Source organism: Primulina huaijiensis, chromosome 1 (genome assembly GCF_012295235.1).
Source record: "Primulina huaijiensis isolate GDHJ02 chromosome 1, ASM1229523v2, whole genome shotgun sequence".
Classification (NCBI taxonomy): domain Eukaryota; kingdom Viridiplantae; phylum Streptophyta; class Magnoliopsida; order Lamiales; family Gesneriaceae; genus Primulina; species Primulina huaijiensis.
The window spans coordinates 26,976,904-26,992,706 of NC_133306.1; the positions used below are offsets into that span (position 1 = coordinate 26,976,904).

At 33.1% G+C, this 15,803-nt stretch overlaps 3 protein-coding genes across 8 annotated transcripts; 1 reads left to right on the forward strand and 2 right to left on the reverse strand.

Annotated features, from left to right (window-relative positions):
- Positions 1–2,901: 2,901 nt before the first annotated feature.
- On the forward strand, positions 2,902–5,168 carry LOC140991050 (LOB domain-containing protein 4-like). Its single transcript, XM_073460961.1, has 2 exons — positions 2,902–3,488; positions 4,653–5,168. The coding sequence occupies exons 1-2, from the start codon at positions 3,309–3,311 to the stop codon at positions 4,947–4,949; spliced, it is 477 nt and encodes a 158-aa protein (XP_073317062.1). The 5' UTR covers positions 2,902–3,308; the 3' UTR covers positions 4,950–5,168.
- Positions 5,169–5,202: 34 nt separating this feature from the next.
- LOC140991043 (uncharacterized) lies at positions 5,203–8,131 on the reverse strand. The gene is made up of 4 exons (XM_073460953.1): positions 7,563–8,131; positions 6,454–6,737; positions 5,951–6,178; positions 5,203–5,854 (listed from the first exon to the last, which is right to left on the reverse strand). The coding sequence occupies exons 1-4, from the start codon at positions 8,014–8,016 to the stop codon at positions 5,351–5,353; spliced, it is 1,470 nt and encodes a 489-aa protein (XP_073317054.1). The 5' UTR covers positions 8,017–8,131; the 3' UTR covers positions 5,203–5,350.
- A 1,735-nt stretch (positions 8,132–9,866) lies between these two features.
- Positions 9,867–13,018, reverse strand: LOC140991060 (transcription factor bHLH122-like). Of its 6 annotated transcripts, none has more exons than XM_073460987.1 (8): positions 12,818–13,017; positions 12,532–12,600; positions 11,838–12,416; positions 11,576–11,760; positions 11,317–11,487; positions 11,137–11,202; positions 10,420–10,488; positions 9,871–10,341 (listed from the first exon to the last, which is right to left on the reverse strand). In XM_073460987.1, exons 3-8 carry the CDS (start codon positions 12,394–12,396, stop codon positions 10,288–10,290), a joined length of 1,104 nt encoding a protein of 367 aa, XP_073317088.1. In that variant the 5' UTR covers positions 12,397–12,416; positions 12,532–12,600; positions 12,818–13,017; the 3' UTR covers positions 9,871–10,287. The 6 variants fall into 6 exon arrangements, with proteins under 6 accessions (XP_073317091.1, XP_073317100.1, XP_073317088.1 ...); XM_073460983.1 differs by having other exon boundaries at positions 12,745–13,017; XM_073460977.1 differs by having other exon boundaries at positions 9,873–10,341; positions 11,838–12,600; positions 12,818–13,016.
- Between the last annotated feature and the right edge of the window lie 2,785 nt (positions 13,019–15,803).

Sequence of the window (15,803 nt, forward strand, 5' to 3'; positions counted from 1 at the left end):
AAATGGTTGATGTTCCCATTCTTGTCCCCACACGATTTCACGGTGGTTTTTCTTATCTGTACCTAACAAATTCCTATGAATTTTTTTGTGTGTGTTAATTATGGTCCATTTTCTAATTTTATACACTGTCTTTTTCCATAGTTTTTCTACAAATTCAGAATTTTTTAAATTATCGTTTAATGTTAGTTCTCATCGGATCAACCCTTACTTGCCAAAATGACTTTCCTTTCAGCCACTCGAGATCTAGAGATTTTGTTCTCAATTTTACTGATAATAATGTTTGATATGGTTTAAAATCATATATATTAAAACTCTAGTATACCGAGGTGTGCATCTAGGCTCTAAGAACTGCTCGGCTCGGCTCGTCTTGGCTCTTCCACATCTCATGAAATCGAGCGTTTTGGGAAAATGGTTTCTAATATGGTGCTAGCTAGAACTTTGTACGTTGAATTGAAATTGGTATTTGTTGATAAGCATGCACACACGTCTGGAAATTAATTTCAGGCAAATATTACTCGATCTATACGCGAGGAATGTGAAAGTATAAATATTATTATTAGGTAATCTTATTTATGCTATTAACTGCATAAAAAGAGGCAATGTATAGTACGAGTTATTTTGGTGACAAATGACATCAAATTCATACTTTCGGTGGATTGAGACAACGGAAATTACCTGCCCAACCACCAAATTAAAGGCTTTGTTTTTCCCCCTTTCAATGGATATTGAATTGAGTGTCTTTTTTAAATTATTATTGAGTCCCTCCTTTCCGTTTTCAGATGAAATATATATATCCTTCGATGAATGTTTGGGAAAAAAATGGCATTTAAAGTATATGATTTAAAACTCATACCCATTATTACTTTTTCCTTTGGTTAGTTTGGTTAGGTGATTTGTGATGAAATATATGTTAAGTTTTTAAATATTCGGATAGATTAATTTATATTTTCAAAAGAAAAAAAAAATTGTAATGTATCTGATCATTTAGCTTTGAATTAAATCTATTATCATAACCTTCAATTTTCTTGAAGCAAAATCTTATCCTAATCTTTGTGATGTCCAACACAAGATTTTTTAAAGAAAAAGGCGAGGAAGACAAAGTTTAATATTAGTGGAATTTAAATTGTTTGTGTCTTGACCAAGACAAAAATTTGGGAGTGACCCACGTACGATTTTTAATTATACATTAAAAATATGTTCTTCCATTTCGAAATTTTTTGTAATAATGATACTATCTGTATATTTATTTACACCAAGTAGAAAGTAGAAATATTATTTAGAACCATGGATTGATGAACAAATGTCACCTTCCCACAATGTAATATATAATTAACTAGATTAGTACATCGTTAATGTATTTTTCTGTCCTTTGAATCAAAAGTAATCAACTGTCATTTGTTTTTTAATGCCCTATCTCATGAAGTTTCCTTTTTTATATTATTCAAATCTATGAAAATTGCAGTTCAGTCCTTGTAATATGTAAATTCTTCAATCCCCCAAGTTCAAAAAAAATAGTTGAAAATTTTGTGAAGAAATATACTAGTGACTAGATATTCAATTCATTAATAAATTTATACGAAAGTAATAAATAAATTTAAGCACAAGCACTCCTTTAAAACCTAATGGAAATATATCCTCAATATATCTTGTTGCATATGAAAGCAAGAAACAATGAAGACATACATGTCTTTTTTTAAAAAAAAAAATAATAATAATTATTATTATTGGAGAATATAATATTTTCGAGAAAAGAAATGATGAACAAGTTTTGGCATGCCGATGGATAAATGGGATTGTTTTTATTGGTTATGTTCGCTATTTCACATACAAATAACATTAAACCTACTCGGTAACTTAGGACATTGAGGCCCCACATTTTATGAAAACTCCAAATTATGCTGGGTCAACTTTTTATCCTCAATCAAATTAATGTATATATTCATATAATGTATGCTCAAATTCTATTTTAAAAAGGCTGGGAATGTAGGATTAATCAAAATTAAGATCGATCAGTAATCGGATTAATACGAAAAATGAACGTGACAGTAAATCGGATTGATTAATTTGGAAAGGGTGAAAATTGGAATCGAGTTCATATTATTTTAGGTTAAAAATTAACATTATAATTTAATAATATATTTAGACCCCTCTTAACAAAAAAAATTATGACAAATTAGGGAGTGTGCCACTGTGGTTTTTCTTTAAATGGCCTAATTAAAGCAAACAGTCATCAATCTTTGCACAACATAACGGCTACAACTACCGGAGGTAAAGCCAAGGCCACCAAAAGCTTTTTTTTTTTCAAGTGACAATAATTCATTTAACAATTTATTTCAATCTTTGAATATTAAAAATAAAAATATGAATCATTAAACTTGAACATGTGCATTAAAATTATTTGCCTTAGCTTGTGAGGTGTTCAAATGAAGATCAATGTTTTGTCATTCTCAATTCTCTGTTTACTATTCGATGGATTTGGTTCATTTTTTTTTTAAAAAAAATATAACGTCACACTCGAGTATCCATTGAATATCGACAGTATGTGTCTTAATATGAAATCACATCACCCACAATGTTTTATATTTCGATTGCTTTGATACAATAATTTAATTCGACCATGCCTATTTTACTGTTTCTTATAAATAAATTTTTGTTGAAAAAAACAACATAAGAATTAGTATAATTTGTAAATGTAATATGAAAATCTCTTGTGATTTTAACAATAACAAAAGAATTTTTAAGCATCGATCAGAAACACACGCGACACCAATATATTTTACTAGGACAAAAAGTAACTAACATCGCTACTTTTCCCCACCAAAATCTAAAGCTCCTTCTATATCAAATATTTTGCGTATATCTTTTTCGTAGCATATATGGTCACGAACACAATTATTGAATTTTTTTCCCTTCAAAATAATGATTTTAATTTATTCATATTAAATTCCTCATTCTTGAACAAATTCTTGAATCCCCTGATCTCATAATATTATAATCCATTTTTTTAATCTATTTATATCACCCCAAGAGTACCCTTTGGTATCTTATTCCCTTCGAAACCCTTTAAATTTATTCCCTATGCTTCCAATGATTCCCTCTACATTTTAGAAGACAATAATCATGGTGAGTTGCATGTTGAAGTTGAAATTATGAGCTCGCAGCCCACAAAGCAGACACTGAATTTAAGTACTAAAGTCGTGAAGAATTTATATAAAGATCAAGAAACCAAGGAGTAAACATATTATAAGTTATTCATAGAGTGAGATACACACACAAACACACACACATATATATATATAGTCGAAACGATGAAAGAAAGTAGCGGTAGAAAGCAAGGGGTGGCGTCTCCGTGCGCCGCCTGCAAGCTTCTTCGGCGGAGATGTACGCATGATTGCGTGTTTTCACCTTATTTTCCTGCCGACGAGCCCCACAAATTTGCCAGCGTTCACAAAGTGTTTGGTGCCAGCAATGTCAACAAAATGCTTCAGGTTGGTTTTTGTTTCCATTTTCCCCAGAAATTGAAGTTTTATTGAAAATCAAAATATAATTAGTATGTTTTTTTCTTTTTTTAAAAACAATGACACTGTACGTGGTAGAATACTAAAATCTTTGCGAAACAAAGGTGATTTATCTAAATTTTATTTGATGATATATTGTTGAAGCAAGGTTTAAATTTCAAAATATCTGATTTCATATATAAATTTTCATTTGGAATTGAAGATAAATATACTTAATTAGTACAATGTTTTATCCGTCATTAATTAGAGTATGTCATATATAGTTTAGTATGTGAATTGCCACATTATATTGCTTTCTTACAACCTTTTCTTATTTTAATTTTCTCACAAAATGAACCTCCACTAATATTATTGAATAATGGGTAGTAAATGCAAATTAATTTTATGAATAACCTTCATTTTCGGGGAAATCTTTTGATACGAATTAAGGAATATTCCTAAAATCATTTTTAATTTTGGTACTATTATTATTGAAATTATATTAAAGAGATTATTAATTCACCAACATAATATTCCTATTTGTGTAAACTTTTATTGAGGTACGTTTATATTTTATTCATTTTCACACACACTCTTTCTAATTAATAACTTTTGGTCAAAGAATGTATCTTTCTATGCATCTTGGTATGATAAAGTGTGTTGATGGACCACTTGAAATTACTTTTTCTTTTTTTCTTTTTTTTTTTTTTGCCTTTCTATCTCTTTTTAGAAAATGAGCTTACGCGAATAAAACAACAAATCCTCCCCCAATTCTAAAAAAAATTATTATTTTGATTTCTCATATAATATAAANTATTTAGATTTTTGAAATATTTTATACATGATCATCAAAATGTTATAAAAGCCAGTATCGTATGCTATTTTTAATATAATAATGAATGTTCACTGTTCAGTCTATTTTTTCACCAAAATGTACTATTTTAAAATGTTTGATTCCTAATTTGAGTGGGTTGTGCACGAGAGAATCGAGTGATGAGCATAACCAAAATGTACTGTTTTCACCATAAATTTTAAATTTATGTACCACAACAACAACAATAATAATTTTTAAATCCCAAAGCTTGTTTTGGCTATTCATTCCATTCTTAAATGAAATAAAAAGTTATGTATGTGATCGAAGATGAGAAAATGCAGGAGTTGCCGGAGCATCAAAGAGGAGACGCGGTGAGTTCCATGGTATACGAAGCAAACGCAAGAGTGAGAGACCCTGTCTATGGGTGCGTGGGCGCTATATCTTCTTTGCAGCAGCAGATTGATGTGCTGCAGACTCAATTGGCGTACGCGCAAGCGGAGGTGGTGCACATGCGTATGCGTCAATTGGAGAACGCGTCTCCCTCGTCAAGGGACTCGCAATCCCGTAGCTCCAAGTCCCATTTTAACATGGACATGGTTGTGGATCAAGATAATATGGACACTTCCCTTTGGCCTTAACATATGCATACATATAAATATATATTTATACACTATATTATCATATGTCCGCTTGTTTTCTTCGTTTCACGGTTTTGGTATACATAATGTAGAATATATCTTGTACTAGAGATCATGATGATGGTGAATCATTACTATCCTTAACTATATTCTGTAAATTCTGGGAGATGATTTTTTAGTTTAACATAACTATATATGCTTGTGAAGATGTGTGTTTATATAATATTGTGGAATAAATACGAATCGTGTGAGATGATCAAAATGCAAGCATTTTCGTTATATCATATGGAATTTAAGCTGTCACAATTGAATAAAAATGATAAAAACACAACAATGTCTCATATATGGATCAAGATTATTCAGAATACTATAATACAGAGACCAAACCAGCAAAGGATTTGTCACACCCAATTATTTGCAAGTGCAAAATCATGTAACCTGAATGAAAACTCTCCTGTAGCGTCCCTTTCCCGCATTATTTCAGACCCTTCAAGGTCTACGCTCTCTTCTAAATCGTCTTCCCTTGATGATGGGAGAACTGGAGGATGTGGCAAATTGACCTCGGCTGGTGCAGTAGGCGGGCACGTGGACATGGCTCGGGCCCTGATACTACCCACATTTGAAACATTCGCGTTTCTGTCCCATAGGAAAACGTGCATCAGAATCTGCAATCGTGTGTGCCGATGTAGAGAGAGCTTCTGGCTCAGGGAAACAGTGTCAAAACAGCGAATTGCCCCTGTTGTTGAAACCATCCATGGGAGGACTTTTTGGTTTGATATTCGGGATACGATTAAGAGGCGGGATGGGGAGGCACTGTTAGCCTGTTTGTACAGATGGCTAAGCCCGGATCGACTTGAGGGGGAATCTTCTTCTCCTTCGCTCACTGATGATATGTAAATGAATCCCTGTTAAGATGAAAAAGTGGCAAGTCAAGTTACAATTTTGTGAGGTTTCTTACAAGAATGTCGAGAATTTTCTGGGTTTTGTTTTCAAGATAGTACCTCTTCTGTTCTGCTGATGGCGAAACCGAGTTTTACATCTGTTTCTCTGATTCTTATCTCGATTGGGATCTCCCCTACGAGAGGGGAGAACCACATACGAACCGCTCTTACCACACCTATATCCACACCATGGTAATCCTCGAAACCGTACAGACTCGTGTTTGCAAGATTCGATAAATCTGATAGCGAGCCCGTGTTCACAGTTGCAGAAGCAGTTTCTCCAGATACCTAAACCAGAAGTGAAACCAAATTCTTTACATATCATCCCTGACAGTTGCTCTAATACCCCATTCTATAACCAAATTATAGGACATGTTTGAATGTATAACCAGGCTATGCAATGGATTCTTCAGATAGCTCGATTTATCAATTTTAATCAAGTGATACTAGCAAAGGCTATCGTGTCATGTGCAATCACACGTGCACGGGTATGTGAGCATGAGGTCTGATATTTCCAACTTTAATACTCTATGTATTTCTAACAATTTTGGCGATTCTAGTACCTTGGTGAGGAGGGATTCAGTCTGTATGTTCATGAACACAATGGGAGCACCGGAGGCCTGGGACGCATTGATCCAAGCGTGAGCTCGTGCTAGAGTGTCCTCTAAGTCGTTGTAGCGAGAAGCTACTATATCCGAGGCTTTCGGGAGGAATAGGATGGAGTAGAAGCTGCTTGAATAAGGAATCGATAGCATGTCGCGCATCCTTCGGTCCCACGGATATGAAACGTATCCGTCTTGAAGGGGCGTTCTTTCGAGGGCAATCACCATTCTCGCGGTTCTTGAAGCTACACAGATTGAAATATTCGCTAACTTATATGCAAGTGCCAAGAATATTAATGTCTTTCACTCGATTCATGTTATTTTAAGAATAAAAAAATTCAAAATCATCCCAAAAATCATGAGGAAAAAAAAAGCATACGCACGCAGAGTCAAAATCATGCGACTCCACAAACCAACTTCTTGGATCGCATTAGTCCCTGCTTGGGTTGACACTGGCTTTCTGACTTTGCATACCCGTGTATCACGGTGAAGGTAAATGAATGCACTAAAAATTACGCAAAAAATAAAAATAAAAATTTGATAAACCATATTATTTGCAATTGGGTCCACACACCCAAGTAGGAAAAAGTTTAATATTTATACATAAATTTTATTTTTACAAGATAAAAAGTCGATATAGAAGTTCGTTAAGTTGCGCAATGACTGAATTACTAGTTCAACAACAGCACGATTCAAACCAAGGAATGACAATGAAACTATTGGTTTAGAATATTATTTTCCCCAATCAACCATTTTATATAACCAAAAAAAAAACCTTGAATTTGGCCTTTTTTTCACTTGTAACAAATGAATGCTAGGCGTAATTTTTATCTTCAACCAAATATAAGAGCATGCGAATAGACACTTTGGAAGAGTCCAGTGTAAAATGAGATTTACAAAGATAAACTAAAAAGGAAAAGTATGAATTGAAATGGAATACCACCAAACAAAACAAGTCCGAATTGAAAACGTTTTTTAAGTGTAAAAGAAAACCGTTGTTCTTCACATTCATAGAATTCTGCTAAAAATCCAAAAGAAAAGTCAATCCGGGAAGATAATCTTCGAGTTACCCTGCAATTCGAAGCACTCGCTCTCCGTCCGATCAAAGAATCCGACGGCGTAATTGGGGTCATCGATGGCACGCAACACGTACTGTCTCCTCCCCACGAACTGCTCGCCGGGCACAATACACGCCTGCAGCTCCGCGTAATCGTCGGCGCCGCGGCGGACTCGGACATTGATCGAAGTCTCCTTCTGCCTGAAAGAGTTGTGCATAATCCTCTGCACGCCGGATTTCCCATTCTTGAACGGCGAGCTGATGATCGTGTTGCCGATTCTCAGCTCCTCCACTATGTCGCCGGTCTGGAGCATGTCTCCCGTCCACTCCTCGGCTTTGGAGCTTCCTTTTAAGCACTCGATAGAAAGAACCACCGTGGAAGACCCTTTCGCCGGCGAGGAATTGGTGGAGGAGACCTGGGAACTGTCCGATGAAGACGAGGAAAGCGGCGATCGATCCATTGGCATTCCACGTGGGTTTTTGTTCGGATGTTTCCTCGGTGGTTGGTTTCTGTAGAAACTTGTGATATTTGACAAAGTGAATTGTGTTGTATTAATGCTTTGCTTTTGTAGATAATAATAATAATAATAATAATAATAATAATAATTCCGGTTTATTTGGTTTTTTAATAATATTTCCAATTTTATATAGAAAATATAGATTCCAAAAGTGAGGGATGTACGGTTGTGTTTTGAATTTATATTTTATTTAATGCTTAATTTGATCTGACATCGCTCGAAAATTATGTCAATCTAATCGAACAATATTTTCAATGCTTAGGACAAATTTTGTCTTCCAACTTGTTCAACATCAAAGTAAGGACATCAACTGTGTCCAAATTATACAATACATTAATTAAGAACAAATACATGCATGCATGTTCATTATTAGTACAGTTTAAGTTGGAATAACTTGATTTGTGCTTTACAATCAGTCAATGACGCATTGATCATTTTACCTTAGTTGATGATGTTTGAGTTATATATATGTGATAACTTAGAAACGTACCCTATTTTGAGTCGTCCATGTATGTAATTTTACAACTTTAAGCATATTTTATCATAAAAGCTGCTCTTACTTTATTTAAATACTAAATTTATATTTTTATACACACACGGACTAAAATTAGTGTTTTAAATGTAGGTTTTACAGCCAAAAATATCCATATTTGCGAAATACCCGGGCCAAGGAGAAAATTATCGATGAGTCAGAAAGGTGACACACAGAGGAGGCGTGGAAACCGCCAAGATCGTGCACACTAAAGCTTAATGTGGATGCAACCGTGAATGAGGACCGACATCAATACAACATAGGTGGCGCAGTTCGAGACACCAAAGGTCGATTGTTGCTACCTATTGGTAAACAAATCAATCAGTCCATCTCAGTACTACATGGTGAACAACTAGCAATCCAAGAATGAATTAATCTTATATCTGATAAAAGCTTTAAAGATATTCAAGTTGCAACATGTTCACTTTTGGCAGTGCAGACATTCACAAATAGGAGAATCTTAGATACATTAGGTTTTGTGCATCATAGAGCGAATGAAGAAATATGTGACTTCAGAGTTTATTCATGTTCGTTATTCGACTTATAGATAGCTCATAATATTGTTTGTTGTTTGGGTGAATAGATAATTTTCATATTGGTTAGCTAGATTTCTAATGGACAATATTAATTAATCAATAAAATTTCGAGTTTTGCCATTAAAAAAAAAAAAAGAAATTTTTCAAAAGAAAGGAAAAGTCCTTTTTTCCCTCATAAATGTGTGTTCTGAATTCTTTAATTGTCCTCAACAACCAATGTCCCTGTTGTAGATATGGATTTTCATAGTTTTTTAATTGTACCAATTTTAAATTATTTTTTTTTATAATAACTTCGTTGATGCATGCACAAATTTTAAATTAGAAATTCATTGATATTGGTGAAATTTCAGTTAAAGTTTTAATAGTATTTAATTATAATAATAGTGTGTATTTTAAAATATCTAAATAATTTTGTTCGTCGTGTAATAAAACATTTTTAAAACATCCGCAATCAATATGTACTCGTAAAATAAACTTTCCATGCAAATTCTTGTCCATTTATTTTCCTTCTGTTATTTTTAAAATTTTAGATTAGATAGGGGCATCTTCAAATTATCAAGTAAAAAAACCCAAGATTCCAATAAATAAAATTTTAAATTTCCAATGGTCCTTTTAAAAACAAAAATATATATAAATCCATTATTAGACCGGTCAAAGCAAGTGTTCTTTTTTTGCCATTCTCTGTGATTGTACGTTCAACTTCAAAGTCAATTATAACATACATGAATCATGTGCAATTCAAACTTGTCACATCTTTTCTCAGTCTTAGCCTGTGAATTTCCAACAACTAAAGATTCAGAATCAGTGGACACTAGTTAAGATTCAATCAAACTCCATTTAATATGAGAGAATTATTTATATCACATAATCCATGAAAGCAAATAGCTAGGGAACTTATAATCCCGCGACTTGCACCCTAAAATCGGACAAAAAGTTGTTGGAGTTCATAAACTAGTGGCCACAGAAATCTTTACAAAAACAGTTAATTATATGATTTACACCATGATCAGCAGAAAAAAGCTTGAGTTACTTCCCTTGATCTCCACGAAAATACTAAATTGAACCACCCTTCTGAGTTAGGAGCCATAGAGCGACGAATCTTGATCCTGAACAGCACTTCTATTGTTGAATACGAAAAGGCGTTTGATCTATCTATGGTTTATGCCTAGCCGAACAAGAGCACTTGGCGTGATCATCAGAAAGCGTCTGAGGAGTTCAAAAAGTTGGTGTAAACACATTATTTTTTTATCGCAGAATTTCGTAGTGGCAATTCGGTACACACACCTTTACTTGTCGTTGAAGGTCTTTGATGTAATCAACGGCTAAATCCAACATGTCTGATGTATTTGTTTGCTGTAAATTGAAGTGAATGCAAAAACTGATGGTGCAATAAACAGAATACAAAGAGGTCATAATCCGGAAGTATATAAATCTTTTAACATACCCCCAAAAGTATAGGCCGCAGACGTACTTGAAAATATAATCCATAAACCAATTTTTAATGTTTACATGCACATAATGGTCGATATTATCTAGATGACGAAAAAGGTTGATAAATAAGTAACGTAGACAACATAGATCTTTAATTTGTGATCTGCTTACTCTAATATATCATGATGGAAATCATTTATTCCGAAAGAAGACTTGAGTTTGTGGAAAATGAATCAGCAATAGTTTCTTACTTTTAACACACTTGGAATGGCTGAAACTGTTCGTATATAAACAGACAATATAATCTAAACCCTAAAGACTACCCTGGGACAGTAACTCATCAGACTTAACACCGCCCAATCGTTTGTCAAGCCAGATGAAAGATGTAATATTGCCAACCTCTTGAGAAGCCGACATGCAACCACCATAGCACACTACGGATGGCTTTCATTAACCTACTAAGTATCATGTGCCTCAGACTTGTCGGATCCACATTTAATCACAATATATGCAAGAAAGAGCCACATTGGGGTCTGTCCTACTTACAATGTGCGGAAGAAAGAGGTTTACCTTTTCCATTTTAGGCACAAGATCTTGCAGCTTCCTCATCCGTTCACTAATTTTGGTTCTTCTAACCTGAAATCATTGCATAAAATCCTAAAATGCATATCATGCTTCCAAAATCCATATTGTTTTTCTGTTTCTTTTTTGTTTTTCACGCATTAAACTAGTGAAGAATGGGAAATTTACTCTTTCAGCTATGCTTCGCGGGTGCGTGGCAAAACCCCTTTTTGCTCTGATTTTAAAGGGCACTGAGTCTTGCATCAGCTTCTCTACGGTTAATAATTCAGCTGAATTTTTAGGCAGACTCAGGTGATGAGACAACTTGGGAATTGTATGCTTACTTCCGCCTTCAATACTCTGCTAAATACATCAGTAATTAACACAATTAATCTCAAAATAACCTGGAATCAACAAATGATTTCTGATTTCAGTTCTTAGACAAGACCTGATGATTATCTGATAATCCTTTGAAGAAACTGTCAGGCAGGATTACTGAATCATCCCACGAATTCACTGGGAAACCCGAGCTGTATCCACCATTTTTATCGCGATTTTCGCCGAATCGTCCCTCTCCAGGACTGTTTTCTGCAGTTTTATAATCCACTGGGCTTAAAGTCGCTGCACCGAGCTCTATACATGCAGAGCTAAAGCATGTCAGAGCATCCTGTCAAAAAATTACTGAAAAAACAGTTGTGAAAAAAAAGTACCATTCTTGATGTTTATGCTTTCGAATAATCCAGCAGGAGAACTTCTGTGTCGAATGAGACCTCCGCCGCCACCCTCTTCCGTCTTCATCTGCACGGCGGAGTTCGAATTCAGTGAACCCATCCATCCATGATCCGAATCTTGCATATCAGAATTTGCAGCACCGGAATTAATGATAGGATACATCATATGAGGAACCGAATAAAAGTCATTGCTCTTCTGTTGTCTCTGCAATTGCTGCTGAGGTTTGTGGACTGAAGATTCGCTCTTTCTCGGCGGCGGATACTGTGGATTTATTTGTGACTGTAACTTCATATTGGAAGAGCAGTTTTCGTGAATGGTTTCGGAATTATTCATGAATCTGGAGAAAAATTTCTGGGTCTCAAGACTTGAAGCTGGAGGGTTGAAAAGATGCTCAAATTCATCTTCCCCAAATCCATCATCACCCATGATGTTACTGCTGTTTAAAAGGGTTGAAAAATAAGAGCTCGGCGCAGATCGGTAGCGAGTTAATCCAGAGTCCATCACCATATTTTGCTGGAAATCACGCTGATTATTCATCAAGTTTGAAAAGCAAAGAACTGGTTGGCGCAGAATCAAAAACAGAAAAGAAGAGAAAAGTGGGAAAAAAACAAATTTATTAGATTGAAAAAAACTTAAAACTCAAGAATTTGGAACTTTTTACGGATCCCGAACCAGCCAATTAATCCGAGAGATCATTGAAGCAAGGAATACTCAAATGCCCAACTTTACAGAATCAAGAACCTGAAATGAGCAGAATCTGAGCTTACTGATGTATAAGTTATATTCGAAGATTTATCTTAAAATATACCCAAACTAGAAAATGATAATGTAACTATGATTGAAGTAAAAAGATAGGATAAGATTATAAAAAAAAAGGGAGAACACATATGAAACAACAAACAGGAAAAAGCCAGAGCCTTCACTCAAGCACACGTGTTGCCTTTAAAAGCGCAACGACCTTTTATCTTTCTTCATATAAAGGTTGATTGTTGTTTTTTTATCCTTTCCTGCAAAAGGGTTTTCGAAGAAATCAGTTCAGAGCCGCAGTAGTGGCGGTGGCCGTGGGTTTGGTTTAGAGAGAGAAAGGTTGAATATAGCCCAGCCAATGGGAACTCAGGAGTACCAATGATTGTGGATTATTCTGGCAAAAAAAAAAAAAAGTCAGAAAATCGGATTTAATAGTGTTTTTTTACAGAAGTTAATGATGATGTAATAAATTTGACAGTGCTTCTTCCTTTTGGTATTCCGTTTACTTACGGGTACCCTTTTATGAAAGCCTTTCCTGGCTATGTCCAGAAAGGAGACATTGTAAAAATTTCTTTTTATGAAACAAAATAGAAGATTCGAATCCATTTGGTTTTTTCTTAACAAAATATATATATTTTTTCTATAAATTTTTTTAATGCAATCCATGATTCTGGTTGCTAGCCAGGTCCATTTTTAATCGTTTGAGGACATTTAAATTTAATATATATATATATATATTATTATTATTATATAATGGGTTTGCTAGCCTTGGTGAGTGGGAAAACCACGAGCAGTGAATGACATGTGGTATTTGGCAAAGCCACAATAATATTATGTTGTCACACTCCCATTTGACAGATCGAAATCGGATTATTTTATTCAACTCAGATTTCAGAAAACAAAATATATATCCCTATAAATAAGAAAATAACATATATATATATATAAAATGACAAGTTAATTTATCTTACAAAAAAATTCTTCGCTTATCTCGATATTTAAAATAAAATTTACATACTCGTATAGTGAGGGAGGGTTTCCAAGAAAAAATAATAGTCATAATAATACATGAGGTTGTCAATTTATTTATTTTTAAAACTTTTTTACAAATAAAATTATGTTTGCGGAAAATTATATTGACATGTCATAATCACATGAACCACGTATATAATTATTGTGTCGAATAGGGTGGGTTTTGATTATTAAAAAAAAACTAGAATTGTCCATGAAATCAGCACGTATTATTAGGCAGGTTTAAAATAATAAAATATTTAATATCATTGTATTTTGATAAACAATTAGAATTATTCAGTTTACATTATTTAAATTAAAATTTTTTATTTGGGAGTTTTATATACATTTCAAAAATATTAGTAATGTTTAACTTTGACTTTCTGTCTCTTGAACGATAAGATTAGCTAGCCTTTATATGTTTTTTCCCCTTAATTTTGTTTTCAAATTTTATATTTTATGTTTATATCTTTATGATTTTAGTCATCTGATAATCAGTTTTAGTCTTTATATATGTATCATTCGATATACCCCTTTTTAAGTAAGTATTTTTCCAGGTTCGGACATAAAATAATGATTATGGTGGTATTGGTAATTTTATATCGTATTATAATCTCAAAATTGACAAAGAATAAGCTTAAAATAGTTAGATGCACGTGATTTAACATTAATGATCACAAAATATAGCGTTGAAAGAATAAAATGCCAGCAAATAATTAATTATGGTGCATAGTTTGAGGTGATTTATAATCTCGGCAAAATCTGGTTTAGTTTGTGGTGATTTATAATCTTGGCAAAATATTGTCATTCAAAATGACAAGATACTCGAAAGATTTCTCAATGTGATATTAAATATATTACTAAATGATGTACCAAATTTCATAAGAGTTACATCTAACAATGTATATTTATAAATATATGCGATGTTTATTTATTTTCTAGATATTTATTTTTAGACCGTCTCTATGCGAAAAGTTGCTTAAAATTTCTAATAAAATTAAATTAAAGTTAGATGAATATTTTTGTTTTTTTCAACAAAAAAAAAATATATTTTAATCAATTCAAATTATGATATCACTCAAGTACATTTTATTCTGTTTGGGCGCCGAAATCGTAGAATGTAATATCAATAATTAATGACGTTTCATTTTGGTCAAGCAGGGAAATTACTGAATCTGATAGCACAGAATATTTTTGGAAAATATATAAAATAAGCGATGCAGTTTACTTTGTCGACTTTAAGAAATTATTTAAATCGGAGACTACAAAGCAGCAATTTCATTCAACCCGTTATTATTAATAAAATAATAGGTAGGTGATATTGCTGGAAAAAGATACGTCCAAAATATAATGCACCCCATTTTTAACAGATCTTATAATACAAGTCATGCATCAACTCCCTCACAAGTAAATCATTTAAATCTTAGTTATATTATTATCTCCTTTTTTATATTAAAAATTAATCATTCATTCCATTTGATGTACTTTAAATTAATTTGTTTCTGTGAAATATATTATATTTTGTAATTAAATGTGTGTAGTATAATTAGAGTTTCACACTCAAATTAAGATAACTTATTTTAGAATGCGTAACACTTTTTGTCGACAATATTTGTACGTGTTCTGTAAACTAAAAAGTAATAAGAGCATCACAAATCCATAAAAATTAACAATTTAAATAATAAGTATTCCAAAAAGCACTATTTCTAAGAAGCTTATGATGGGTACGTACGTGTATCTATTATTTATACATGACATTGGACCAAAAAAAATAAAATATTAGAATGGTAATTAGTTTGAGAAACCAATTTCTGAACATACACTTCGTTTTCATCTTCTATTAAAATTTAAACTTTTAACTCACTCATAATCATTATCCACACAAAATACCAATTTATATTTATTATAAACTCATATTAAAAATTATTTTACCGAAAAACAAATTTATACATGCATTTTATTTATTTATCCAAGAATATAAATTCGAAGTCTAATCATGCATTTTGGCACTTTGAAAAAAGGCGTACATGTTAATGGAGATGGATGAAATGCGTTGAAATGTAAGAACCCAAGTCAACTAATTAAAACGGCGCCGCTGAATGGCGTGGACGGTAAGTAAATGTGGAATTTTCTTTTCAATAATCAAATCTACCTTGGCTATTGTCACTATCGCAGACTCTATATCT

Coding starts and splice junctions, on each gene's coding strand:
- LOC140991050 (XM_073460961.1), top strand. CDS start 3,309: ATGAAAGAAAGTAGCGGTAGAAAGCAAGGGGTGGCGTCTCCGTGCGCC. Junction 3,489..4,652: donor ATGTCAACAAAATGCTTCAG/GTTGGTTTTTGT, acceptor GAGAAAATGCAG/GAGTTGCCGGAGCATCAAAG.
- LOC140991043 (XM_073460953.1), bottom strand. CDS start 8,016: ATGCCAATGGATCGATCGCCGCTTTCCTCGTCTTCATCGGACAGTTCC. Junction 6,738..7,562: donor CGAGTGCTTCGAATTGCAGG/GTAACTCGAAGA, acceptor CAATCTGTGTAG/CTTCAAGAACCGCGAGAATG. Junction 5,855..5,950: donor CCATCAGCAGAACAGAAGAG/GTACTATCTTGA, acceptor TCATCTTAACAG/GGATTCATTTACATATCATC.
- LOC140991060 (XM_073460987.1), bottom strand. CDS start 12,396: ATGAATAATCAGCGTGATTTCCAGCAAAATATGGTGATGGACTCTGGA. Junction 11,761..11,837: donor AAGCATAAACATCAAGAATG/GTACTTTTTTTT, acceptor CTGCATGTATAG/AGCTCGGTGCAGCGACTTTA. Junction 10,489..11,136: donor TTGTGCCTAAAATGGAAAAG/GTAAACCTCTTT, acceptor TTCAATTTACAG/CAAACAAATACATCAGACAT.